The 26194-nt window shown below is 56.4% G+C and overlaps 6 protein-coding genes across 6 annotated transcripts; 1 reads left to right on the forward strand and 5 right to left on the reverse strand.

Moving 5' to 3' along the window:
• Positions 1-172: 172 nt before the first annotated feature.
• On the reverse strand, positions 173-3425 carry B0H64DRAFT_338475 (MIF4G like-domain-containing protein). Its single transcript, XM_062801182.1, has 4 exons — positions 3175-3425; positions 2562-3031; positions 1394-2474; positions 173-1332 (listed from the first exon to the last, which is right to left on the reverse strand). Exons 1-4 carry the CDS (start codon positions 3245-3247, stop codon positions 458-460), a joined length of 2499 nt encoding a protein of 832 aa, XP_062660436.1. The 5' UTR covers positions 3248-3425; the 3' UTR covers positions 173-457.
• A 1723-nt stretch (positions 3426-5148) lies between these two features.
• Positions 5149-6997, reverse strand: B0H64DRAFT_456670 (kinase-like domain-containing protein; the record flags this gene model as incomplete). Its single annotated transcript, XM_062807351.1, has 4 exons — positions 6228-6997; positions 5826-6174; positions 5355-5753; positions 5149-5282 (listed from the first exon to the last, which is right to left on the reverse strand). The coding sequence occupies exons 1-4, from the start codon at positions 6591-6593 to the stop codon at positions 5149-5151; spliced, it is 1248 nt and encodes a 415-aa protein (XP_062660437.1). The 5' UTR covers positions 6594-6997.
• Positions 6998-13218: 6221 nt separating this feature from the next.
• Positions 13219-14320, reverse strand: B0H64DRAFT_390740 (uncharacterized protein). Its single transcript, XM_062803421.1, has 3 exons — positions 13926-14320; positions 13441-13799; positions 13219-13309 (listed from the first exon to the last, which is right to left on the reverse strand). The coding sequence occupies exons 1-3, from the start codon at positions 14016-14018 to the stop codon at positions 13246-13248; spliced, it is 516 nt and encodes a 171-aa protein (XP_062660438.1). The 5' UTR covers positions 14019-14320; the 3' UTR covers positions 13219-13245.
• An 827-nt stretch (positions 14321-15147) lies between these two features.
• B0H64DRAFT_416176 (uncharacterized protein) lies at positions 15148-16763 on the reverse strand (the record flags this gene model as incomplete). Its single annotated transcript, XM_062805144.1, has 2 exons — positions 15148-16691; positions 16745-16763. 2 exons carry the CDS (start codon positions 16761-16763, stop codon positions 15148-15150), a joined length of 1563 nt encoding a protein of 520 aa, XP_062660439.1.
• Positions 16764-19538: 2775 nt separating this feature from the next.
• Positions 19539-23109, reverse strand: B0H64DRAFT_473106 (Sec8 exocyst complex component-specific domain-containing protein; the record flags this gene model as incomplete). Its single annotated transcript, XM_062807974.1, has 3 exons — positions 19539-20457; positions 20536-22832; positions 22900-23109. The coding sequence occupies 3 exons, from the start codon at positions 23107-23109 to the stop codon at positions 19767-19769; spliced, it is 3198 nt and encodes a 1065-aa protein (XP_062660440.1). The 3' UTR covers positions 19539-19766.
• Positions 23110-23899: 790 nt separating this feature from the next.
• Positions 23900-26150, forward strand: B0H64DRAFT_390747 (RAI1 like PD-XK nuclease-domain-containing protein). Its single transcript, XM_062803422.1, has 10 exons — positions 23900-24161; positions 24220-24355; positions 24436-24678; positions 24737-24765; positions 24828-24855; positions 24904-24911; positions 24984-25111; positions 25163-25333; positions 25389-25688; positions 25745-26150. Exons 2-10 carry the CDS (start codon positions 24284-24286, stop codon positions 25972-25974), a joined length of 1209 nt encoding a protein of 402 aa, XP_062660441.1. The 5' UTR covers positions 23900-24161; positions 24220-24283; the 3' UTR covers positions 25975-26150.
• Positions 26151-26194: the final 44 nt, after the last annotated feature.

Consider the following 26194-nt stretch of genomic DNA (forward strand, 5'->3'; position numbering starts at 1 on the left):
TGGATGCTCCCTATCTCTCGCGATAGGACTGGGCTGAAATGGGGAAGTAGTGGGTGGTGGGATGTAACGGTAGAACAGAATGGAAGTCAACGGCAAGCGAGGCCAGAAACGAGATACCCAGGTATATAAATAACTCAATATTCATGTTACCGCGCTTCTTTTGAAAAGAGTAATTTATCATTTTCCCGTTTCCGCAGCCGACCCAGTAGTAGTAAATATGTTCCAGAAAATGGCCTGCTTTCGTCTAGAGCCTGTCATATCCGGCCCGGCGTCCCCCTGACTCGACGAAAGAACCATGCAAATAATACAACCCATACAGTACACGCAAGGGAGCAAGCAAGCCAGCAGCGAGCGAGCCGGCCTTCAGTAGCTCAACCAACCATCCGATTCACCGCAGCAGCGATGAACGAGACCTGCCCTCCCGTCCACGTAACACCCCGTCGCAGTCACCCATTTTCTACGCGCCCTCCTCACCCTCCGCATCCATCGGCTGCGTCAACCCCGCCGTCACCTCCGCCTCGGCCTCCCCATTCCCCAGCCCCTCCTCCCCCACCTCGGCCTGCCGCTCGGCGGCGGCCTGCGCCCTCCGCGCCCTCTCCTTCTCGGCCTCGACGAGGAACGCCTCCTCGATGGCGGCGCGGCGCCGAAAGACGCGCAGCCAGCGGGCGCCCCAGGCGCGCACGAGCCTGTCGGCGTCGGTGTCGGCCTCGCCCTCGGCGGTTTCCATCATCTCGTCCTTGGTGCCCGCGGCCCACGAGGCGAGGGCGTCCTCGATGGCGGCGAACAGGGCGCGCATGGCCTTGATCTCGTCCTCGTCCTCGGCGGCGAGGGCGGGCTTGGCGACGAGCTGGCGCACGCGGCCGGTCACCTTGATGACGGTGTTGAAGACCATCTCGTACACGTGCGCGAGCGAGAGGGTCTCGCCGCGGGCGCCGCCGTGCTGGTCGAGGAGGGCCCAGTTGATGACCGTCTCCGGGGTGAGGATGCTGTAGTTGAGCAGCTTCTCGATGATGGAGAGGGCGACGCCCGGGTGGGCGGACCAGTACTCCATGGTGGCCGAGATGATCTGGGAGCGGGCGGCGTCCGAGGCGGCGCCGGCGTCGGCGAGCCGGTCCTTGGTGCGCTCGATGGCCGCGAGCACGTGCGAGAGCGACTTGCTGCCGACATGCAGCACGCACGTCACAAACACATCGGTGCTGGCCATCAGGGCGTCCATCTCGCGGTCGATGGCCTGTGACTGGATACGCTCAATGACGGCGTCGATCTCCTCGTCTTCGGCTTTGCGCTTGAGCAGGCCGGCGATCTCGCGGCCTTCGGCTGCGAAGGGGGTATCTATCTTCATTAGTTTCCTTGCCCAGGCCGAAAAAAGAGCCAAACTTAACGAGTAACTTACCGTCGTTGGCAAACTTGAAGTCTGGCATATCCTTTTCCTTCGCCGGGCTAATCATCGCCTTGTACGGTTCTGGCAAGGTGTTCTTGATGCGTTGTGCGAAGCTGAGCCTGATCTCCTTGTCGAGCGCTCCGGCGATGAAGGCCTTGCGAGGGTGCGCGTCCGGCAGGTACACATCGTCCACCCACTCAGTCCACTTCCAAGTGAAGCCAAAGTTGCTCAGATGGTGCGCGAACCAGTCCATAAAGCGGGATGCAAGCTCCAGATCCAGACGGGGTGTGTTTCGGTAGAGGTGGCGGATAGCACGGCCCAGACTGGGGGCTATCGCCGCCGGGGCCAGCTTGCACGCCTCGGTAAGAACCGAGTGGTAGTAGACGAGCTTCTGCTCCGGGGTTGGCAACTGGAACAGCTGCGAGAAGACAGCATCCACCGCGACATCTTCCGGCTTCCACGTCGACTTGGGCGGCTCGATGTCTCGTAGTTTATCGAACGGGGTAGCCCTGGCCGCAAACGTCCGCGGAGAAAAGTAGCAGTCCAGGTCAATCAGATGCCGCGCCGTGATGTTGCGGTTGAAGTGGAGCACGTTGATCGTATCTAATAGCGCATCCCGAATCAAAGACGCAGCAATGTTGGTCAAAGGGGGGACCGACTCGACGTCCTGGCCTGCGTAGACCGAGAGGTAGATCTCTGGGAATAAGGGCCGCGGCCCGGCAACGACCGCCTCGGGAATGGTGATGGTAGGGAGCGCATGCTTCGGGGCATCGTCGAGCTTCGACCGCTGCTCGACCTCCCCGATAGGGAACTCCCACGGCCTCGGCAAGCAGGACAGCGCCCACCCATTGTTGGCCTCGTTCTGAAGCTGGCTCTGCAGCAGCCCAATCAGACTCTGGGGCTGCGGCTGGTTCTCCTCGCCAGCTTCTGGCTGATACGGCTCGATGAGCGCCTGTAGGGTCTGCGGTTCCGAAGCGATAATCTCCGTCTTCTCCATCAGATCCACCGCCTTTTGCACCCACTGCCCCGGCGCAGCGACCATGATGTAGGGAAGCGTCAGGAGGATGATCTTGACAATCTCGGTGCCAATCGTCTGCGTAACCAGTCAGCAACCACATCTCTCTCCTCCCTGCCCCTGAACCTCCCAACAGCCAAAGATAAAAAGGAAGAAAAAACTCACATCCTCCGAACTAGCCGTCTGCAAGTCCACCGCGCGCGCAAACAGCTCCTCCAGCACGGGAAACACGCCCTCCCCCTCCAAGCACCCCTGCAAGCACGCCAACAGCTTCAGATAAAGCTTCGCCTCCCTCCACTCCCCGGCCCCAATCTTGCCCTGCACCAACGCCGCCAATTTCACCAACAACAAATCCACCACCTCGTGCCTCGCCGTATTGGCCACCAGCACCACGGCCGCCACGAAGGGCGTCTTGAGCGGCTGCTCGACGGCCAGCTGCAGGACGAGGTCGACAAAGTTGGCGCGCAGCAGCTCGTCGTCCCAGTTGTCGGTGAAGAGCGTCGCGATGGCCTGGACTTCTTCGTGCCAGGGCCGCATCGGGTTCTCGGCGATGGCCACCAGCTGCTTGCGCACGCGCACGTGCGGCGGCGCGTCGAAGCGCCGGCGGGGCGCGCGGCGGTCGTGCTCGTCGTCGTCTGTAAAGGGGGGGGAAGGGGTTAGTTTGCGACCTGGTTTTTTTTGGGTTGGGGGAGGGAGGGAGTGGGGGATTGGGATTGGGATTGGGATTGATCGCATCGCATCGCATCGCATCGCATCGCATGCCGGGACTGGAACTCACCTCGGTAGCGGCGCTTCTTGGGGTTGTAGCTGCTGCCGCCGCCGCCGCCGCCTCTGCGGTCGTAATCCGCCATTGTGTGAGAATTGTTGGCTCTAGGCGCAATCTCGATTGATGGTTGTAGTCGAGGGTAGGTGTGGTGCGATGGGGAAATGGTTGAGATGTTGGATGGCAGGGGATGGTGGATTATTTGCTGACAGGGAATGGAACCGTTTGGTCACGAAACACACGGCTTCGCGAGAAGTTCACCCTCCAGTGCTGAACGCGAATTGAGAGTGGGTCGTTGCAGGTTGGTTAGCTTGAACCAGATCGATTGTTGCCTGAGATGCTGGGCACCCTTGCAGGCTGAGGGGAGCAAGTTGGGGAAACGTGTGGATCATTGCATGTCTCAATTGTCTGTTGACTTCGAACTTTTTGAACTTGAATAATCAATTAAAGGAGCTGCGAGTGGACTTGAATGCCTGCCAGTTCAACGTTGGTGTAAGGCTAAATGGGACGGAAAGCTGTTATTTACTTGTCATGAGGTAACGATTGTAGGCTTCCAGGTGCGGCAAGTAGGTGCATACAAGCTCTCGTGGCGTGGACACTGAGCTTCTCGTCCCAGACTACTACTGCAAGGTACAACGAACACCACTGCCGCTCGGGCGAGTTACCACACAAACGACACTTTCATATCACCACCGCAGTCACGCCTGTGTATGAACAGCCAACGACTTTACCCAGTTCATAACGCCATAATAGTCTTTTCCTCGACCATGTCCTAGACTATCAAACAAAGGGGCAGCTTAAGCATGCCCGTTTTCCAGCACCGAGACCATTTGACCAGCCGCTATTCCCACCAGGGAGGTGTAAAAGTGGGTGAGTACAGGGAGAGGGGAGGGGGTTATGGGGTGGGAAGGAGCAAAGGGAGCCAGCCAGGACAAACCAACCACCCAATATGCGGATAACAAGAACACACAACACTATCCCGTCCCATTGCTCTCTCTTTGCGTCTTCTTCTCTGCCGTGCTTGCTTGCTAAAGGAGTCATGATCATCTACCCCCCACCCAACCAAAAACCAACCAGACCTCCAACGCTTGCTACCTTTATGTCCACCGATCCCACACCATATGGGGTTGTTCCCATCGGACCACCCGGGTTGCTTCCTCCCCTAGACAAACCCGTGAGGATGAACCGCCAGCAAATATGAGAGGCGGAGGTTCGCAGCGCCAGCGGCGTCAAGCCGCCGGTTCCAAACCACCACAAAAAACAAGCCTAAAGTATATGGCATGGCATCCACACAGTCCCTCCAACAACCATCCCCCCAGCAAAAAAACAAGGCGCGGGTCGAATGAACAAATTTCGCAAGGCAGTAGTAGCAGGTGCAGAAAAGCCCCCAACCACTGTAATCATTGTCGCTTTTTTGTGCGTGCCTACCACGGCACCAAAGAAACAGGGAGCCTTGGCCGAAGCGAGGTCGGAGGTTGTGGATGAAGTAAGCAAAAGCCATCTCGGTCATGCAGAAAAAAAGAAGAGCTCTAAAACGGAAGAAAAAAAGAAGCGAAGAAAAAAAAAGGGACCGCGGTCGTGGCGCCTTCCCCCCTCAAAGCGGCCCTCCTTCAACCACCCGGTTTTGTGCCTGCCCCTATCGAGGATGACTGCCCGCGGACTATGGCTGCGCCCCGGCCTCAACTAGCTTGCACCTCGGCACGCGCATCTCTCGACACAGCTTGCTGGTGGCAGGTGGTTTTGGCGGGGCTCGAGTCTCATCGCCCTGTAGGTTTTTCTTTTCATGTGCCAGCTCTTTGCTCGGTGTGGGGTATCTCAATGGCAATTCCTTTCTGTCATCATCATGAATGGGGCGAGGGACCGAGAGTCGCTGCCTCCGGCTGCATCCCGGGGGACGATACGTTGCTGGCGAAGTACAGCATAAACTCCCAACATAACCGACACTGTTAGACCGTGACTTGAGAATGGAACTCGTCAAGGCCGGCCAACTCAATCTAATTTCGCCATCATTTCCTGCTTCGTCAAGGGCGTGAAGTTGCTGATATCGAGGCCCCGCTCCATGAGCACCGGAATCATGTGAGGGGGGACGAGCTGATCGTTGAGGTGAGGGGCGATCGACATCTCTGGAACGGGTCATGGTTAGTATATAAGGGTAAGGTAAAAGGAGTCCAGAGACACGGCAGGAGATCCCTTACCATGACGCGAGAAGTCGAACAGAGCAGGGAGATCCCGGACTTGACCTGTTCCGTGCCTCGAATCCGGAAGCCTGGTGTTGGGGTCGCGGAGCTCGTCGAAGAACGGATGCACCATCGCATTGACGGCGGCTAGGCGCTCCGTGGGGGTGTACTCTAGCAATCGGCCGATCAGGTCGATGGCGTTCGCGTCCGCCTTCCGGAACACCTTGTTGAACGGATGAGGCTTGATCTGGGGAAACTTGTGCTCCATGTAGTTCGGGTTCATAGTTCGAATCTGCTCGCGAGTCGGCGTACCCAGGACTTTGATGATCTCGACGAGCTGATCGATGCCCGACTCTCCAGGGAAGAGGGGTTGCCCCAGCATCAGCTCCGCCATGACGCAGCCGGTCGACCACACATCTGGTGGGCTCAAGGTCAGTTGTTGTAATCTCAGGACAGGGGGCCGAGTTATCCCCCTCCACGGGTGCTTACCAATCTTAGTTGTGTAGTTTGTCGCGCCAAAAATCAACTCCGGAGCGCGGTAGTATCGTGAGCAGATATACGACACGTTCGGCTCGTTTTCGACGAGTATCTTGGCGCTGCCGAAGTCGCAGAGCTTGAGCACTCCGGTGGTGGGGTCCAGGAGGAGGTTCTGCGGCTTGATGTCGCGATGGCAGATGCCCTGCGAGTGGATGTACGCCAGGGCTCTGAAAAGCTGGTAGATGTAGAGCTTGACTTCCAGAGTCGGCATGGTCGTCTTCATCTTGTTGAAAAACCGTGATGCCCTATACACGGTCTCGGGAACGAACTCCTGCACGAGATTCAGATAGACCTCGTCTTTCTGTCACCGAATGAGCATGACCCCACGTAACCGACGTCCGCGATAGAACTTACCCGCTCGCCGTTTGAATAGTAGAAAGCCTTCAACTGCACGATGTTGGGGTGCCGCACGATCCTCATGATTTGCAGCTCGCGGTTCTTGAACCTTTTGTCCTGTAGGACCCGCTTGATGGCTGCATCCTCGTTCGATGGCGACAGCTTCGTCTGGAAAACCACGCCGAAGGACCCGTTGCCCACAATCTTGCACTGGGTGTACTGTAAATCGCGGGTTTCGCCGGTGATGCCGTCTTGGACCTTTTCGCGGATCACTTCTGCAGCGCTCGTCAGTATACTGCTCACCCGTCCGACGTCGGGCATGTGGGGCGCGGCCTCACCTCCCATCCGCAGGTTGTTGAATGCTGCTGGCCGATTCGACGCCATGGCTGCAATACCTAGTGTGTCCTACGGTGCGGGAAAGGGAATCAAATTGTGCCGGTGGCGGGCGTGAAGAGGGATAAACCGGGAGAGAGTCGGCGCCGGCCGTGTTGGGCAATAAGTCGCCGTGTGCGCGCGGGCGAGGAGATGGTGGCTATCGGGCTCGACGTTTCGGGCCCGGATTGTAGGTGCGGTCGAGGGAAAATAGGCGCACGATTCGAGATCGAATTGACGATTTCCTTCAGAGTGCAAGGTTCGTTTTTGGTGTTGGCAGTTCGTTGCCCGATGCTCGGGGTATCAGTTCCTTAGGGCGGGAAGCGATGCACTTGGCCGCGCAGAGTAAATTCCGGGCGGGGAGCTGGGTGCAGCTGGGGTGGGCTGCTGCAGACTTTCCGGTTGGAGGGAAACTTGCTGAAATAGGGTCCCGCGGTTAGACGAAACTTCTCAAAAGTCCGTGAGTCATGCAATGGTCTGGCGATGAGCTGAGGAAAGCGTGGTGGTGGCGTTTCCAGAGCTGGGTGGAGACCATGTGAATGTTGCGAGAAGGAAGGAAGTGAGGGCAGCAAGAAGGGGAAGTTTGAATTTCAGAGGCCGGGCCGGGTTGATGTGAGGTTTTGGAGGGGCGGGCGCGCTAGCTCAGTGAAATGACGGCGGGGAACAACAGGGCACTGTGGTGGCGACCACCCACAAGGGCAGCCTGGCGTGTGCAGCAAGCGGCGCTGGCCAGGGTCAAGTGGCTCCGCGAGGATGCAAGACGCATGGACTCGACGACGGGGCGGCTTGATCTGGATCTGGCCTACCACTCAGTGGCCCGGACTGGGCTTGGAAACAAGCAAAGCACCGCGCTGCAGTGCGCCGCGATCAAAGAAATGGCCGACAGCGAATAGCGCAACGTCGCCCCAAGCGGTGCAACATGGAAGGGGATTGGGAAAGCGCAAAAGAGGAAACAGGAGCAACAGGAGAGGGCCGCAAGACGAAACGGATCGACGTGCGCAGCACTGCTGTTTTTTTGCTGTTCTGCTGCTCTGCTGCTGCAAAAATCCTGCCCTTTCGCATGCTGCAGCCCGCGCATCTGGTGAGGTCAGATGGCCAGGGACTTGGCGCTCTGTACGATCGCTGTGGCCAACCAGCGCGGACCAGATGAGGGGTCGGGGCCGGGAAGGGGCAAGGGTTGGGAGGCAGGTGAGAGTTTTGGGACAGCTCGGTGTGTATGGGCGAGACCGCGAAGGGAAAAGGGGGGGATACAGAGTTGAAACCGACAGCGGGAAACCTCAGACACTTACGCGCGCTTGTTTTTCGTGTTGCAGCGAGATTGTGTGCAGAGCCGTTGGGGGGTTGGAGGAGGAGGATTGGCGACGGATGGTTCTGCTCGCGTGGTGAGGGGTTCGCTCCGGGCCGTTGTCAAGTTTAACTAGCTCCAACCGCAGGGTTTGAGGGCGGGTTGGCAGGGCCGCTGTGGCTCGTGTGTCGGGTGCTTTGGTGGAATGGGAATGGAAGTAAGTGGAAATGGCCTCCGTTTGGTTGGTCGGACGGTTGGTTATTGACCTGGGAATCGCCAGCCCCAAGCTCAGCGGCACAGGTTCCAGGTTGTTGACACAATTGATGGGAAGAAAGGTGACAATGCAACTCTCGACAAAACAAAGAGGAACCTGGGCTGAGCTGCTTGGGTTGGTGATGAAATGACAGCAATGGGTACCAGTCCGGTAAGGGAGGTGGCCCGTGTGCCCAGTCGGGTGTCTTGTGTCGGTTGTGCTTTGGGCAGATGATGGCCAGTGCCCCTTCAACGGCGTCACTCACGATGCTGCCGGAGGTGGGCCAGATCCTACGGATACGTTCTGCAATATACCAAGTACTCTCTGGCTTGACACACTCACACAAAATGGGTGATGGTTTCATGGGCTTGGAGCCGGCAGTCAGATGGCTGTGACGCTTATTGACGCCTGTGACGTGATCCGAAGGCGATAGAAGGACCCCGTTCTCTGTACCTGAACGGGGTCTTGGAAAGAAGGAGCCTCAAGGCGCGCCAGCGAGCTCTTGTGGAGACAGGCTGCCAGGGCGTGCCAGGCCGCTTGCTGGCCAGTGCGTGCTTGGTGGCTTCCGACTTGTCTCGAGTGAGCGGATCAACCCTGCCGTCTTTGTTCGCCCCCCTTGTCGGAGGCCCGATGTGGGGCAGGGTTGCATTGGTCACCTGCTCGCTTCTCGCTTCCGGAACACAAATAGCTCTCACGGGGTCCAATTCACGAAGGGTTTCCCCGTCCAAAGACATTTGAGCGGATGGAGCAGTTGGGTTAACATCAACGCATTTTTTGAAGCCTGGAATGCCCGTTTTTCAAATATTTGTTTACTGTGTATAGGGGCACTTCGTCGCGAGCTGAATGCTACAATTCAGGCGGTTAGAGCTGGGTGCCTATTGCAGGGCGAAGCGTGAAGCACGCGGTGGCAACTCTTACTAACACCAAGGCTCTTCGAAGCAGCTGACCCAGAGCCTGAGACGCAGCGAATGGACTTTGACACTTGCTTGTTTGATAAAATCTTCAAACGGCACGTGGTTCTCAAGAGACAAGGCGAGAAAGGGGCATGGTATTCAAACACAGTATTCCAACATGCCTCCTCGTTGCTTAGGAGGAATGGGACCCGTTTCACGGCCCGAGGCTGACTTCTGCACCTTCTAACATTCCAGGGAGGCGGAATCGCGTCTGTGGGTGCCAGGTGGACGGGAAGGGGAAGCAGAGGAGCGGCGATCTGCGCCAGGCTGTCAAAGGCGTTGTGGGTTCTCGCAACGATCCGGAGCTTCCCTGTCTCCCTGTCCTGCTGTCCCAACCAAGCGACGCCTCTGAGTGTTTAACATTTGGCAGCGTCGTCAGCCCTTCGCTTGGTCTTTGAGGTGCAGCACTAGGGCCGGCTCTCATAGGCTTGTTCCTGAGAAGAGTCAATCCCGCTCTTTTGCGATCTCCCCCCACTCTGATCGTGGCAGCTCGCCGCCGTGTTCGTTGGGTGCCAGTTTTGTGACGATGCCAGCGCCGGGTGAGTGATGATGGTGGGGCAGTTGCGGATTGGATTGTCCTGCTCCCATGGATGTACCTCGACCAAATAGTCCATGATCAGCCATTACCCGCAGCCCCTCCACTCCATCGTGCTGCCACTCCGCAAGAACTCGGGAGGGTGTGCTGCACGAGACTCATTACGGCCAGCGTCTTCTTCCGCCGTCGTGACGGTAGGATGGGACTGCATTTGTGGTGCCTGAACAACCACCGACAGCATGACCCATTCCAAAGCCCGATCATGGGTGCCTTTCTCGAGGGCTCTGAGAAATGGGAGGTTCAATGAAGATGTACTTTGTAGTCCCACAGCATGTATCCATACCTCTACATAAGTGCAGCGAGGGGCTGCCACGCAAAACGGAGATTCCACCTTGCTGCAGGGATGTTCGATTGGAGTCAACGACTGCCCGATGTTCGCATGCGTCATCGAGCCCGTCCCAGAAAAGCCCAATCGCTCAACATTCTTCTCCCACTGACCACCAAAGGTGCCCGACACGATCGCATCAACTGGCATCTCTGCATGCGTTGTTCTGCGACGTCTGGACCTGTGCGGAAGGTGGATCTCTTGAAGCGCTTTGTAGGTCCCATGACCACTTCAAATGAACGAATCCACCCGGATGGACCAGGAAGATCGTGGCTAGGCTGGAATCCTGTTCGTTTGACGGACCGCCGTGGTCATCTGGGAACCAGAAAAAGGGGAGACGGGCATCATCAACTTCTCGGCGGTTACTGGATAATGCATTGACGAATGAGCAGCTCCAGACCGAAAGCCGGGAGGCACACAAAAGCATTGGGATCATGGGCTGATGGGCCGATGAGCTCTTCGTGAATGCCCTTTCGCCGCCGAAGAGATAACTAATAACTATCCAGGAGTCTGGATGCGTCGGGCCGTCAAGGCATGAGAGAAGCCCGCCACTCGATGCCTTTTAGCGGCTGGCCATCCATGGGCATCCCGAGTCCGTGGCTCCGAGATAGCGCCCTCGCGGACGAGTGCCGGGCGCGAAGGAGCCTGATCTGCAAGCCATCATCGGCCACCGGCAAACCATTGAAACCGATGCTTGTCCAATTATAGAAACAATCGTGAGAATTCAAGACATTGGTCTTCGGAATATTCGTATGACGCCAGTTCATTTCGTTAGAAAAAAAAAACGATTTTGCGTGCGACCAAATCACCGCCTGACGGAAGGAGCCAAGAGGCGGGAGGGGACAGCGACCTCGAGAACCGGTCCCATCCGGGGATGTTTGTACTTCAGAACTCCACGACAAAGTATCAGGTAGTTGAACATGTGATTGCTAGTCGATGTGAGACAATTAGATTGGCTGCAACTTTCCCGCGAGCATGGGTTGACCGGTGAGAGGGCGGGAGGACCATGGGAGATGGAGATCCTGTGTACTCCAGCCGGTGCTGTATTCCAAACTTGTTGCACTCCCGTCCCCGACCTGTTGGTGAGCGCGGGACGGACGCTCTCGCGCCAAGATTCCATCCCGTCTCCTGTGGTACGGGTGATCCGTGTCTCTGTCCCCCTGCTGGGCCGAAGAGCTGGTGGGGTGATCTGAGCACAGGCCTTATCGTTCCAACCGCGACTTCCACTCCCATCCAAGCCGATGGGCGCGGCTGCCTTTACGAGACATTAGTATCAACCGGGCAGCCACGACTTCCTCGCCTAGTGGTAAATACAACTGGGTTCTCCGAGTCATATCTCTGAAAATAGCAATATCCCAGTCTGCCCGGTGAGGATGATAGGACTGGCAAGGAGGAGCTTGACGAAGTAAATTGGCCGATATTGCAGCATAATGCTCCGCACCAACTCTGCATATTCGCTTCGCTTCACTGTTCTGTATCTGCGAGGTCCTTATACAGTCGACCAGTCACAGTTATGCCTCGCTCGGATCCTTCTTCGGGCCCTCGGATGACGAAATGGAATGCTTCGGAGGCCCATCAAAAGGGGGCAAGTCCCCATCTGTGGCTGCTGAAACGGCTCTGTTGACTTTCTCTGGTTGAATCCCAGACTTTCTAGGTCCAGAGTCAATGGCTTGGTGGCCGACATCTAAGAGCAAGACAGAAATCTCCCGAGGCTCTTTTCGCAGGCGAGTGTTTAGTCACACGCTCCCCCAAGGCAGCACTTCCCTAGTGAACTATAGCAACAATCAGCCGGCATCTAATATGCCTGTTTGTTTCCCTTCCTCACGCAAGCTCATGATTTTCTAACTTAATAATCTCAGTTATCTCAGGTACTGAAGTACCGGCAACTGTACTGACATGCGGGTCAGCTTCCGCTCACTTCTTGCCCAGCCGTTTCCTACGGGATCGCGCCCCCCTGTTGGGCAGGATGTATAGGTGACCCTTCAGTGACAACAAGAGAGTGAATAAATTGCACCTAACTCGTCAATCCCTGAGTGTTCTACGCACCCTATGGAATGCCGGCTCTTACCCAGCTTCGCCGAGCACACAATCTCGCTGCCCCCTTCGATCCAGTCGGTTAGGGGATACTGTGCGTTGGGCATCAGCGAGAGCAACCAAGGCAGCCGAGACCGGCGACCTTGCGCATCATGCATATCGCCCGTGCATGTTTCTGCCCTTGTCACACACCAGCGAACCCAACGTCAACACCATGTCTCGCAAGCGAGTGAGAGGCGAGGGATCTGCTGCACTCGCCGAGGGGTTCGCAGCCGATACAGGCAAGACTGGGGTGTTCGTGAAGATCGATCTCGGGAAGCGGGTTCGCAGCTCGGTTAGGCTGAAAACCGACAGGTTGTATGCCGGCTTTCGCTAATCTGGCTACGTAGGATGTTTCTAAGCCAAGTAAGGCCGTAAACCCGAAGCTACGGGGAATAGGTAACTGAACCCGGTTACTCATTTATCACTTCGACAACCTACAGCACATTACGCAGGAGTTAGCTTTCTAGTATAGTCAAGCTTAATAGAGGTTAAGAAGCCATGAGGCGGCTACGAGATGTTCGAGAGAAGCCTTCACCATTACGATGACCCCGTAGAATGCTGTCTAAAGCGGTATTAGTAAGAAAGCAAACACACCGCACACCATTAGGATAGAACAAGAACAAAAGAAATACCAAAAGCTCACCCGTTTAGGGGTTAGCCGGCTACGAAACTAGCCGGGGGATGGGAGGGGTCTCGATGGGTGCTGGTGTCCCGGTTGTGCGCTCAGAAGCCCCAGGTAGTGCCCGCAGGTTTTTGCGGCCATGGCCAGCCATCGAAGCTCGAGCCTCTATTCCATACCATGTCGCCCCCAAACGCAGGATTAGTAACAGAACCCCCGTGATATACGACGCTTTGCCCACCGAGGAGGGCATCACCAAACGGCGCGTCGTCCACCAAGGAGGGCATCGCCAAATGTCACTGTGGGCTTGAAATGGAAGCCCTCGGCACAAGACCCAGGATGATAGATACCAATTACCTGCATATCATACACCGTTCCCATGCGCCCCCACATGCCGCATAATGCGTAGAAAACGCCAAACCCAACGAACCGCTTAACCTTCCAGCCCATCCCTCTGACCACGGCATCCCGCCGTGACGCTCGAACCTCACCCACCAAAAAGCCGTCCACCCGATCATCCCCGACCCCCAACCCCTTCCATTATCTCCAACGCCCAGCTCACAGAGAAAGATTGTACGAATACTCGTCCTCCATATTTTGGCTGATCCACAAAACCACCGAGCTAAGGAACACCATCGATTAGCATCCAATTCCCAACAACGCACAGGGACAAACAACAACAAAAAGCACAACCCCAGCCCGGCCGACAGCACCCCCCAAGAGAAGGGAGAAAAAAAACAAAACCAAATTCACCTCAACCCCACCAGCGCATTCGCAACCAAATTCTCCACCCCCATCGTCATCGCCGGAAACGGCACGCCCGGCACCACAAACTTGAGCACAAAAACCGTAACACCCCCAGCCATCCCGCCGGCCAGCGCAGCAAACCCGAGGAACAGCACGACGCGGGCCTTCCAGGCGACGCCCGAGCCCGAGTAGCTGAACGAGTCGGCCGACAGCCGCGCCTTCTCGACGCTGTTGATGATGAGCATGCCGAGCGACGAGAAGATGAAGGGCAGCCAGTCGACAAAGGTCACGTGGAGGCTGGAGGAGTTGAGCGCCGACTTGGACCACACGGCCGAGTCGAGGAGGGTGTAGAAGGCGAGGGAGAACTGTGGGGATAAGAAGGGGGGGGGTTAGTGAGGGTTTTGGGGTGGTGGGTGGTGATGATCGGTTTGGGGAGGGAGTGGAGAGGATGGGGGAGCTGGGGGTTTGGAGGTTTGGAGGGAGCAGCGTACCAGACCGCCGGCGCCGTATACGCCTGCGTTACGCGCCCAGGCGCTGTTGAGCCATTCCGGCCGGCGGAACTTCCAGAGGCGGTCTTCGGACATTGTGATGGTTGGTTCGGTTGGGCGGTACGGCGGGATCGATTGATCGGGCGGGAGCTGGAGGCGTCGGTTTGGCCGTCTATTTCGGCGCAGATATGTTGAGAGAGAAGAATTTCGATGTGAGATCGGGGCTGTGCGTGGTAAGCCGTCGGTGGATGTTGTGTGGTTGTCGTCGCGCTGGTTGATTGAGAGATGTATGTACGAGGCTCGAGCTCAGCTGCTGTTTCGAGGATGACGACGTTGGCGCGGCTGGGCTGGCCGACCCACCCGCCAAGGCTGACCTTCTTGGCACTTGACCAGGTGAGGTTGGAGGTTGGGTGGTTGGCTCGGCTGGCTGCAAATGCACGTGATTACCTTTATGGCTGCTCTTGCACATACCTTTGAGATCGCAGTTGCATAAACTGAGCACTGGAGCGATGGTGATAGTTACTATTTAACTGGGAGGATCTTGACTCAAGATGTAGATCACCAAAAACACTACGAATAAGCACAGCCTCGTTGTCACATTGTCTACAGCTAACGAGCATCACACGACGGTCTAACCCCCTAAATGTCGAATGCCTCCGGTCGTCGCCCCTCCAGCTTCCCCATCCGCAAGCAGAGCCAAAAAAAAAAAAAAGAAAGAGAAAGGCCGAGGCCACATTAGGTAGTAGCGAATAGACCCAAGTATAATGTACAGCAGAATGGCATGTCCTGCGCCTATGCCCCCCAGGGATTGCTGTCGGCAACATCGAAACGAAAACCACCCAATCTAGGAGGTAAGACGGGGCGATAGGGGTAGGTAGAGCAAGGTAAACAGAGTCCCGAAGAGAGGATCTCTGTTCGCAGCGTCCAAAACCGCGGCGACGAAGAAGAAGTCCCCCCATGAATAGCAAGACAATGGGAGCGGCTGTCGGACTAAGGCGACGCCGTTGTAAAAGAAAGATGTCCCAGCAGACCCAGGTCGTGTTGTTGGTGATCGGTCAAAGTACGCCTGCAACGCCCGGGGGTGTTCCCCACCCCGATGTATGTTAATGTATGAAAATGCGTCCCGCAGGCAGTCCGCCCGAAAGCACGTGTTTGCTTGCAGCTTCATCACCCGGTCGTAGCATTGCGTCCTTGTCTGCTCCCCCGATCCCGCGCCGGCTCAATATCAAATCTCAATCGTTTTCATTGCCCCCTCGACTTCCTCTTCCACGGTGGGCTTCTTCCAGGTGGCTGCCGCTGAGCCGTTGGGTTGGGCTGCATCCGGCTTGTCCGCCTTATCGTCGGCCGGGGCGTCGCCGTTGGTCAAGGCGGCCAACCTCGGGGCGGTCTCCTTGGTGTCTTCGTTGCTGTGCCGTGGGGTGTCGACTTCGACTAGCTTCTCGCCCGCCTTGCCGGCGGCTGGGCTGGAAGCGCCCGACTCCTCCGCCACCCGCGCCAGGGGGCTCGGTTTGCCATAGCCGGGTCGGATAGGGCTCGGGATAGGCGAGATAACGTTGGGACGCTGCATCGACCGGCCGCGATGGTCACCGTTGGGCTCAGTTGTCGGGCTGGCGTACGGCGAGCTCGGCGCACTAAGCGAGCTCGCTCCGGGCGCCATCGACTTACGCTTCGCGGCTGTGCGGCCGTGCCTTTGGTCCGCCCGCCACCGCAGAATATCAAAGTAACCCGGCTCGACGCGGGATTGCTTGAACTCGCGCAGCTTGAGCTCGCCCGAGTCCTCGTCGACGAACCACCTCCCGCTACTCAGGTCGTCCGCAACAGTGCCGAGGAGATGCGCCCACGACCGCGCGACCACGTACTTGGTGTCGTAGTCCCGGCCGAAAAGGATGACCTGACCCCAATGGCCCTTGGGGCCGGGCGCGAGATCGATGGCAAGGTTGTTTCCGCCCCAGTCGCGGACGAGGGGAATCCAGGCGGGGTGTGCATACGATTTTTGGATGGCATTCGGGGGGACGCAGTCTTGACGGGCCATCAGGTCTTGCCGCCAGTTCCCGTTTCGGGGCGATGTTGGGGCCGAGCTCGACGAAGCCGCTGCCGAGGTGGATGCTTGGCTGCTGCTGCTGCTGCCGCCCAGAGCCTTGGACGGGATGGCCGGCCGGGGGAAAGTAGACTCGAGCAGGAATTCCTGGTTGACCTTCCGCCAATTGTCCCATTCTTGCACGATCTCCTCGCAGTCCATAAGCATGGCGCTAAAGAAGATGCCTGTCGGGTTCCCGCCGCGCTCCTGGCCGTCGTGAACCTGAAGTGATTCCCGAAGATCCTGGGGAAGTGAGCAATCGAGCTGGTGTTCGAGATCGTTGATGTCGTTGGACGTGCATCCTTCGCAAAGCTGATCGAACAGCTCGGGATAATTTTCTTCGGCCCAGGTGTCGATCTTGTCCCACGAAGCGCCGACAGGCGGGGGTGGCGGCATTCCGTCGCGGAAAGACTGCATTGGAATCTCGCCCGTCGGGCTCTGCATCTCGAAGCCATCGTTTGCGCTAGACTGCCGCGCAGATTGTGATCTCATGCCCGGGGAGTAGGGCCTGGGGGAGTTGACGGCGTTTCCGGCAGCATCGAATGTGGAGGTTGAATGGCGACTCAACTCATCGTGGTAGGGTGATGTGATGTCGGCACGGGAGTCACCAGCGGTCGCGACCGAGGTCAATCCGTTTCTCGCGTTCAAGGGGACGTGGCGACCTGTTCGGTATGGGGAGTCGTGATTGGAATCTGGTGATCTTTAGTGAACCGCCAACTTTTGATTGAAACCCGGGGTTACTAACGTCGGTCATCGCTGGTCATTGTATGCCAGAAGGATCGGAAGACGGTGCCTATGCTAAATTCGGAACAGTTGATTAGCAACCGACAGATCACAGAGGTAGGTGAATGCAGAGCTACGTACGAATCCATCTTGGGCAACGGGCGCAACTAGTAGCGACGGGAAGGCGGCGAAGGAAGGAATGGAGAAAAATGGCAAAACCGCGTTCCCCAGCAGCCGTATAGAGGGAAGCGGGTGTGCGCCGGAAGGGAGAACGAAGGTAGGGTGAGGTCGGCGCCGAGACTCGAGATGGGAGAAGAGAATCTAGGGCCCGCACGCGAAACTAAGGGATTGGGAGCCGAAACAACAAAACGAGCGATGCATCCGCATTGATGGCTGTGATGTATGTGGTCGGCGGCTGGGGAAGAACTGGAAGACAATGACGGGAGAAGGTTGCTGTGGCTTCCAAGCTTCTCCTATCGGTCGGTCGGGAAAGGAATCAGCCAATGCAAGCCTTTCAAAACGGTGAGCCTGCCCGACTCCAGCACTTTTAATGGGAAGGGGGTTGCTAAGGGGGGACCGTTCCCACTTTGCTCATGGTGGTGGGGCGTGACAGGCTGGGGAGCGTTGAGCCAGCTGCAGGCTCTGATTTTCGCACCCTCGGGGTCCACTGTACAAATGCCAAGCAGATCAGGGAGCGGATGGCATCTCCTATTGGATGGTTTTCGGCTGGAGGCATCCCCTGGCGTGGATGCAGGATCAGGGGCATTAACATGGGGTCGTTGGGGCAATACCGGCTCTTGTAACAACCGCGCTGCGGAATGGAATGTTACCTTCTATCAGAGCAATTTCGGTCCTGAACACAGCACCAAGCTTTTAACAAGCCGAGTCTTGGCTACAATTGACACGACGTCACTCTTGACCTGCTCGATTGGCGTTCGACATTTGAGAGTCGAAACCAACTTGCGAGCCTACTTCACTATTCCATCATGTGGCAACCGACTGCGGCCTCAGTAAGGGATTTGTAACCTTGAAAGGGTGGAGAACTGAGGCCGTCGTTGTTATGATCCACCCCGATGGGATAAAAGACATGAGAAAATAGCAGATGAAAAGGACTTTATGAACTGACTAAATAAGGCAAAATAAAGCACGCCCTTCTGCTCGTTGGCAGTTTATCAGTTGGGTACCAAGCTTGATATCGAGACACGCATGTGTATATTTTTGTATTCACTTACACAGGACAACAGCAAGCATGCCGCTAACGTCTCCGACAGGGTTTTGAGCCATGTAGGGTCTTGAGCCACGGCAATTCGCACCCAAACAGACGGTCAACAAGAGTTCAACAATACAGTCAATTTGCACTCTAAAAATAAGATAAAAATGCCATTCGAACACTGGCATTACAGAGAATCTAATGTAGCCTTCTATAGCCCCATCCCGCAGCCCCAATACCCATAAAAGATACCCCTCCAATCAAGCCCCTATATTATAGCGCTTATATCCCCTAAATTACAGTGGGTTCGTAGGTCAGCATCGAATAACAGTCGTGGCATTGCGGTTTCGGGTCGGGGTCGTTCTTCGTGGCGGTATTCGTGATCGTGAGGTCGAGGAGAGTCGAAAATTTGTGTTTTGGGAAAAATTGAGGAGAGTTCTCTTGCTCTGGAAGACTTGTTGTGATCATCAAAATTGGTGGAAATGAGGTTGGCTCAAGTGGGTACATGGCTCAAAACCCTGTCCGAGACGTTAATGCAACTTTCACCGAGTCGATCTCCACCTCAGCTGGACAGCGATCAGCGGCCCGGATCTCGCCCTATTCGCATGAACGGACCCTGTGGTCAAAAAAGTTGGACCTCAAGGCATACGAACTCGAGTAAAAGAAATTGAGTAGAAGGAAACAAGTAAAAGAAATGTAAACCGGGCAAGCGGTTTCTTTAGGCTGGGCATGGTTTTCGTTTCCCTCCGAAAGTCAGTCGGGGTTGGTTCGTCGACTCGACATCCCACTTGGTTAGAGTCCGGCCTTTTTTTTGCCCATGGCGTGCGTGTCTCGCCACGGGCGCCGTCATTCCGCCTTTTCCCATACCTCACTAACATGACAACCGAGACAACCGAGACAAACTAGACAACGCAAGCATGCAAGCGACCGCTCCCCCAAACCAGCGCGCACAACCACCTACCGCTTGGCCTAGCCTACCTAAACTCCGAAACAAACAACCGCCCTCCCACACAGCAGCCCAATCCTCCCGCCGCTCCCCCAATTGACTGACCCCAAAAAAGTGACCCCGCACCGGAGGTCCCCTTCAGGATCGGCGGCGGCTGATGCATCCCTTGGTCCTCTAGACAAGCTTCAGGATACTGGAACCTCCGAGGCCTGGACTCGGTCCAGACCTCGAGGCTCGAGCTCTGTGCGGCCCCAGGAAACGGGAGCGAGGGGGGCTGATTGTTTCAAACCCCAGTTTGGGGCGCAAAAGTACCTTACCCAGGCGGTCTTGGTATGTTTGGGTTCGCGGCTTGTTTTGAGTTTCAGAGAGGGTAGCAATGGCGGGGGGGGCGCTCTGGTTTTTGGGGGGATGGGGTTGGGGCTGAGTGGATGCACCGCCGTTTTTTGCGGTTGGCAGCGGCAGTTGTCAAACACGGGGTTGATAAATCCTGATGATAAGTGCGTAACCTGTGGCAGGTAGTGTGGTACTTCGTACGACCTATGTTAAACCTGGGAGACCGCGCGTCGACCACATGGACGGCCTGGTCCAGGTAGGTAGGTATTGGTGGTCTGGGAGTTGTGGCCGGACAAGCGGTGCAATGCACTTCGTAAAACAGCAAAGCAAAGATGTACCACTTATGCGTCTTGTGCGCCCACGAGGTGCCATTGTGACCACAACATTGGGTGACCATTACACAGCGGCCCCAGCCTTCCACGTCCACCCATCACACACATGTAGCTAGCCGAGAACCATACCACCACCCAACCTCCCACCACCGTACACAGCAACAGCTAAACTCCACAACCACCCCCGTCCCACCCAAAACAAACCCCCCTAAACACCACCGACCTAGCTCTGCCACATATACTCGCTCAGCCCGAGCAGCTTATCGGCCAGCTGCCTCTTCGCAGCAGCAGCGACGCCCCTCTCCGGATCAGCCAGCTGCTCGCTATAGCACAATTCCAACAGGGCCTTGAGCTCGTCATAGGTAAAGCGCACGACCGCCGCCGTCTCCCCTTTCCCTTCCCCGCCCTCCCCACCCTCCTCCCTCGCCCTCTCCGCGTCCTCCCTCGCGCGCTTGACGATCCCATCCGGCCCATCCGCAAACAGCTCAAAGTACTGCTTCGCACGGCCCAGCTCGGCGCCCGGCCCGACCTCGACGTTCTTGAGGTTCTGCTGCAGCACGAGGACGTTGAGGCGCATGCGGCCGCACCCCTTGGCGTTCATGGGCGCCGTCATGCCCGCGTTGCGCACCAGGTACGAGTTGATGAGCAGGCCCAGCCCCGTGCGCACGAAGGCGACCTCGCGCTCGCGCAGAAAGTGCGCCGTCGTCTCGTCGAAGGCCACCATCTCGCTGTTGAGCGAGAGGATCTCCGGGTCGGGTTCGGTGACTTCCTGCTCGAGGAGGTAGGGCGCCGTTTGGGAGGGGGAGAGCGCGGTGCAGAGGGAGTGGAGGATGCGGCAGCGGACTTCGGCGTGGAGGGTTTGGAGGGCTGTGGTGGCGAGGGAGGTGTATGAGGTTAGGATGCTGTCGAAGGATCTGGGTGGGGACGTTAGTTTTCGTATGTTTTGAGTAGGGATCGCGAGAGGGGGGAAAAGAGGTTCGCTGAAAACATACACAACGGTTTCTTGCGTCATGGGCAAATATACTGGGCCTTCGTCTGCCGTGGCCTTGTTGGGGTCATTGAGCAGCGTCCAGCGCTTCTTTTCGGGTTTGGGAAGGCTGGAGCGGGACGAGTCGGTTTCGTTCTTGGTGATGTGCCGTAGGCTGAGGATCTTGACTGACAGCCACTTCATGCTGGTGTATAGCAGGCAGAGCGACGAGATGGTGTCGCGGTCCTGGATAATGTCGCTGGCCTCGAGCTTCTTCACCTTTGTCTGTGCCATGAGTAGGTCGGCCTCGTTCTCGAGGAGTCCGAAGTCAGTCGCCTCGGCCTCCCATACCTTTTGCATCGCCTCGTGGATCTCGCTAGGTTCGAGCGCCAGTACGGCGGACGCCCGCAGCTCCTGGGCGCTGGATGCTTCTTCTTGGGTTTTGGTGACCAGCGCCTTGTACCAGGTAAAGCACCTGTCGTAGTACCGGAGCATCTGGGTGATTATGAGCGCGCTAAGGGCCTGGTCATGTGGGATGGTGCCCAGCATCCGACAGAATGCTGTCACAATCGTAAAGAAAGCCGTCGCACCCTTGAACACGGGCCGTTTGGCAACCCGCACCCACTCCGAATCTTGTAGGAAGGCATCGGCCTCGCCAAAGACGGTGTCACTGAGCTTCCCAAGCGTTTCGTCCAGTTGGGGCTGGAAGACGTTGACGAGGAAGTTATCGAGAAATGACGTAAGGGTGCTGGTCGCGAGGTCTGACCCGGGCGGGACGATGTTCTTTAGACGCTGGAGAAAGATGAGAGTGGGTGGTAGTAGCAAGCTCATATTGAACACGCTGGGCTCGACCAACGACTTGTATGTTCCACTGCCCTGGTTACTGCCGTAGCCGGTAGTGCTCTTTCGAGCGGCGGCGGGGTCCGACCGTGGGACAACCAGGCCCTTTTTTCCATCACCCTTGCGCGAGTTGGAGGTCAAGCCCGGCACAGCAGCCTGGATGATGCCATCCAAGGCTTCGTACTCGGTTGCCATCTCGGTCGATTTGGAGTCGACCTCGGAGAATTTGAAGAGGTGCTCCCGCGCGGCGTCCTTCGTCCCGTTCATCCCCATGCCCGACCTGGGCGAAGAGCGGTACTGGTAAACATCGGCATCCGTCGTGACATAGTTGTGCAACAGGGAACGAATCTCGTTTTGATACAAATTCCAGAGCTCCTTGAAGCTGCCCAGCAGTGCAATGTTGTTGCCGGCTCCCTCGCGGCGGATGAGCGCTTTGATGGATTCGTGGAATACGCGGTGACCCTCGGCTATGGCCTCGAACTTTCCGTAGAGTGTCCACAGCAGATCATAAATGACATCTGCCCTCATCCTGGTCTCGCGCTGGCCGTAGATATGGAGTCCGTGAGACCCATTGGAGCCTCCTCTCAAAGAGCTGGGGTGTTTTTGATCGATGTCGTTGATGGTTTCGTTCACCACGGCAAACAATTCCACCGGTAACCTCTGCTTCAATGTGTCCACGGCAGACTCTAGCCTCCCCAACCTATTCAGAGACTCGACTAGCAGCGTGACGTAGTAGAAAGTGTCGGCTTCGGGGTTCTTGTGCGGGTCTTCGGTCACGGACCGGTCCCAATCGACCGTATCGAGAACAGCATGGAATGGCGATACGGCTGGCGCGTCCTTGAAGGCCTCGCCGAGAGCGCCCTGGCTTTTGGCCAGGTTCTGCCACCGCTCCTGGCAGTATGGTGATTTGAGGTAGAGGTGCTCGTGCAGCTCCTCAACCAGTATGTCCATCAGCGCGGTCTCTTGATTCGCCAGATAGTTCCGCAACTCGCCCAACGCCCCGATACCGTCCAACTCGGGCTTGGTCAACTTGCGCAGTGCATTCTGGAGGACCTCGACAGCGGTGAGAAAACGCTTCTCTGATATCCTGGCCTCGAGCTGGTCGGGAACCGCGCGCAAATCGTCCAGCTCGTTTAAGGTCTGCAGTACGTCATCGTACATGTGCGACGTTGCGTGTAGCTTCTTGAGTTCCGGGTCTGTTGCGCAGAGGGCCGTCTTGGAGGTCGCCAGCGACTCCTTGAGGGTGCGCACCTTCTTCTGTGAGGCTTGTATGCTCCCCTGGATCTTGTGAAACGTGCCTATGGAGCTGTTGAATCCCTGATGGTACTCGTGGACGATCTTCTTGAGCGAATCCTGCAGGTATAGGTGTGTCCGCTGGAAGTTGCGGTACTCGTGGGCGCGGCCGACGGAGCTCGTGTCGAGCAGCTGTAGGGCCAGCTGGACGGGGATGCAGTCGTTCTCGCACATGGCGGGCCACTCCTGCTTGATCAATTCGAGTACCTTTCCCATCTCACGCTCGGCGTTGGTCTCCTGAACTCGGTGGGCGGACCGAGGAGGTGGGGGGGGCTGCGTTGCGGGCAGCGGGAGGGGGTCGAGGATTCGTTCGGCGGGGAGGGGGCGCATGGCGGTCGCTGCCATATCCCTCTCCGTAAGGGTCGTACTCGTCATCCTGGCGATCAAGATTGCCGTAACCGCCGCCACTACCACCACTACCATTCCCGCCGCCGTTACGGTACGCCTGGCCGTATCTGCTGGCCATGGTCGCTATCGTATCCAGTCGCTGGTCATTCTCGGGCGGTCTCACCAACACGGGCGATTGAGGCGTCTGTGTTCTGTGGAGCCAAAGTGGCTTGGCCGTGCACAGTAGAACAAGATAGACCGGGAGTTGTTGTTGTTGAACTTTGAGGAAGTATTCGTAAGTTGGAGGAGTTCTGACAACTCTCGGTTCCTGCCGGTGCTGCGGTATTCCCACGAATGCGGGATGGATGCGGAGCTTCAGGACCCACAAAGGCCCCCAAACGCCCCTGGCAGTGCCTGGCACCCTGGCCGGATCTGAAGTAGGTGTGGGGCTTTGCATCGCTGTGTCCGGCAAACGCCTGGTCGTCTTGGCGTGCGCGCGCGGGTTGCGCAACATTTTCTAAATTTTTAGAACTTTGAAAGGGGAAAAGGAGAATTAAAAACTTCATATAGTTATATCAACCAACCCACCACATGCGTGCACCGCGAAAATACCTCAACTTATATATATAGATATGTAGAATCTGAATTTTATACCTGATCGACGATGCGGATAATGCGCGTTGAGGTATCGATAGATTTCTGTTTTTCTCGATTGTATTTGAACTTTTCGAAGATATCTTGGCAAGGCTTGGCAGGTCTTGGCGATTTTTACCAAAAATTCACCAGTTTTTAAACCCATCAAGATCTCAGCGCGTATTATCCGCATCATTAATCGGGTATAATATTCGGATTCTATATATTTAGATATATAGCTTAAGGTATTTGCGCGGTGCGTATATGTAGTGGGTTAGTTGATATAGCTGTAGATAGTTCGACTGATTTCTGGTCTTCTGGCCGTTTTTTTAAAAATTAGAGCGTGTTTCGGCGCGCGCGTACGCCAAGACGACCAGGCGTTTGCCGGATACAGCGGCCCCTCCATCCCTGGCCGTTTGCCGTTCTTTGTTAGTTTAGAGCATCTCTCAACTTACAAGACGCACCCAGAGGACGCCAAGCATCTCAGTCTCATCGCTCCAACCCTTTTTCATCCGGTTATTGTGAACTTTGCTGAACTGATGCAGGCAAGAGTCCAGGGTATTTATTTATTTACTTGGACATAACGGGGGATGAGGGTGCTAACGAGACCCGTTAGAACACTTCCCATCGCCAGGTTTATCAGGCACATTTCAAGCATTTCGAGTGCTTCAGCAGCTGCCATGGCCCTCGAATTCCCCATTCAACCTCCGTCTAGCTATGCGGGAGAGAGTGAACCTGTAAAACGGCCAAAGGTGAGTCTAAAACTACCCACAGAGATCATGGCTTACGGAGATGGTAAATGTTCTGATACATTGTCTACCTGGTACCTTAGGAGTTTGCGTGCTTCTCATACGACAAAGACCACAAGTTTCGCTTGGACGACTCATCCCTAAAATGGTACTATCCGCCGGTGGTGGGCGCCAACCTGTCGAACGGGTACGATACGTTTATCAAGCATGACGAATCGAAGGATGAGCACCTGGACAGCCTCCTCAAAACCATAGCAAGCCACGAACAACAAACTGGCGGGCCGATAGATGCACACATCGTCACCTGGAGAGGCATGTTGACCAAGGTAGGGCTGGGTTCCCCGTCTTTTGTGCTCAGAACCTCGGTATGCTGACGTAGGCCAGATCATGGCTACGCCTTATGATGACGAGGGGTGAGGCCACCCAGGAACCCCTTCTATTGAGCCCTATGCTGAATTTCCGTCGTCTGCTCTAGGTTTGAGATGAATGCTACCCTCTACCGAGTAAGTTGCAATGCGTCCTATAGACATTTGCCGTGTTAACGACCCCAGGATTGCATGTAAGCTGCGAATCCGAGATGTAACCCTCTACGTAGACTTTGGATCACCCGGTTGACAGCACCGATTACAAGATTTATCGAAGAGAACCATGCCTTTAAGGAACAAAAGCGGCAAATCGAGATCGCCAGGGACCAAAAGCGGCAACAGGAGAACAACCGAAGGGGGCACTGGAATCCACCTTCCGTGATGCAATTTTGGGGTAGAGTTTACCGTTGATCCCAATGATGGGCTGGACTGACATCCAACGTAGGGTACAAATTCGAAACCCTCAGCACAATACCACGGCCATGGGGCGAGACAACGAGAGAATACATCGAAAGCCGAGACGATGAAGTTGTCAGCAACAAAGAGCAGTATTGCTCCGTCGTTCGGACGGGGTTCGGCAAGTCTGTAGTCTGTCTCGGAGGCGAAGTCGACGCCAGTAAGTAGGCGCCCATTGCAGCCCCCGGAGTCCCAAGAGGCTGACGACCATATAGTCTGGGATGCAAAGCCAGAGACACCAGGACAACCCATCAACTGGGTAGAACTTAAAACGAGCGCCGAGATTCGCAGCCATAACGACCAATTCAAATTCGACCGGAAACTCATGAGATACTGGATCCAGTCCTTCCTCCTTGGCGTTCCCAAGATCATAGTCGGCTTCAGGACCCAAGGCGGAATACTTAGCCAGGTCGAAGAGTTCAAGACCCTGAGCATGCCGGAGGATGTCAAGCGCAGGAACACAGCGAAGTGGGACGGAAACGTCTGTATCAAATTTACCAGTCTTTTCCTTGAATGTAAGTCACCCCCGCCTGCAACTTGCACCACAACAAATATTAATCAGCTTCCGCAGGGCTCCGCCAAAGCATCAGTGACGGTGGCGTGTGGAGGATCAAACGGGAGAGCAAATCGGCCCACATCGAGCTGTTCAAGGTTGAGGAAGTCGGCCATGGCAGCATCATCACAGACGAATTCATGAACTGGCGGATAAAGCTCTCACTCCCCAAGACCAACCCACCAGACCCCGAGCCATCACTAGCTGAAGAGCCAACACCGGAACCGGTCGTTGCGCCTGGGGCATAGTGGGTGGAGATAGTGTATCTGGATGTACTGATAATTGGATATGGGTTCCCAGAGCCGGGGGAGGGGTAGGTATTTTGGACTGTTCCTATCCCTGAACGGGGCAATTCCGAGCATGTAACCGAGTTTCCTCACGAAGGGAACATGTCACAACACAGCGCATGCGAAGTGAACCAAGTATCTCAATTTGAAAAACGGTGCTCCCATTAAATGCCAACAAACC

The sequence above is a fragment of the Chaetomium fimeti genome, assembly GCF_033439085.1.
Source record: "Chaetomium fimeti strain CBS 168.71 chromosome Unknown B0H64scaffold_3, whole genome shotgun sequence".
Lineage (NCBI taxonomy): Eukaryota > Fungi > Ascomycota > Sordariomycetes > Sordariales > Chaetomiaceae > Chaetomium > Chaetomium fimeti.

What these genes read in the sequence shown, in the direction of transcription:
- B0H64DRAFT_338475 (XM_062801182.1), bottom strand. Translation starts at nt 3,247, where the DNA reads ATGGCGGATTACGACCGCAGAGGCGGCGGCGGCGGCGGCAGCAGCTAC. An exon ending in AGACGGCTAGTTCGGAGGAT is followed by an intron (nt 2,475 to 2,561) that starts GTGAGTTTTTTC and finishes CTGGTTACGCAG; the next exon opens with ACGATTGGCACCGAGATTGT. An exon ending in CTTCAAGTTTGCCAACGACG is followed by an intron (nt 1,333 to 1,393) that starts GTAAGTTACTCG and finishes TAATGAAGATAG; the next exon opens with ATACCCCCTTCGCAGCCGAA.
- B0H64DRAFT_390740 (XM_062803421.1), bottom strand. Translation starts at nt 14,018, where the DNA reads ATGTCCGAAGACCGCCTCTGGAAGTTCCGCCGGCCGGAATGGCTCAAC. An exon ending in TATACGGCGCCGGCGGTCTG is followed by an intron (nt 13,800 to 13,925) that starts GTACGCTGCTCC and finishes TTATCCCCACAG; the next exon opens with TTCTCCCTCGCCTTCTACAC. An exon ending in AATGCGCTGGTGGGGTTGAG is followed by an intron (nt 13,310 to 13,440) that starts GTGAATTTGGTT and finishes GGTGTTCCTTAG; the next exon opens with CTCGGTGGTTTTGTGGATCA.
- B0H64DRAFT_390747 (XM_062803422.1), top strand. Translation starts at nt 24,284, where the DNA reads ATGGCCCTCGAATTCCCCATTCAACCTCCGTCTAGCTATGCGGGAGAG. An exon ending in AACCTGTAAAACGGCCAAAG is followed by an intron (nt 24,356 to 24,435) that starts GTGAGTCTAAAA and finishes CTGGTACCTTAG; the next exon opens with GAGTTTGCGTGCTTCTCATA. An exon ending in ACGCCTTATGATGACGAGGG is followed by an intron (nt 24,766 to 24,827) that starts GTGAGGCCACCC and finishes CGTCTGCTCTAG; the next exon opens with GTTTGAGATGAATGCTACCC.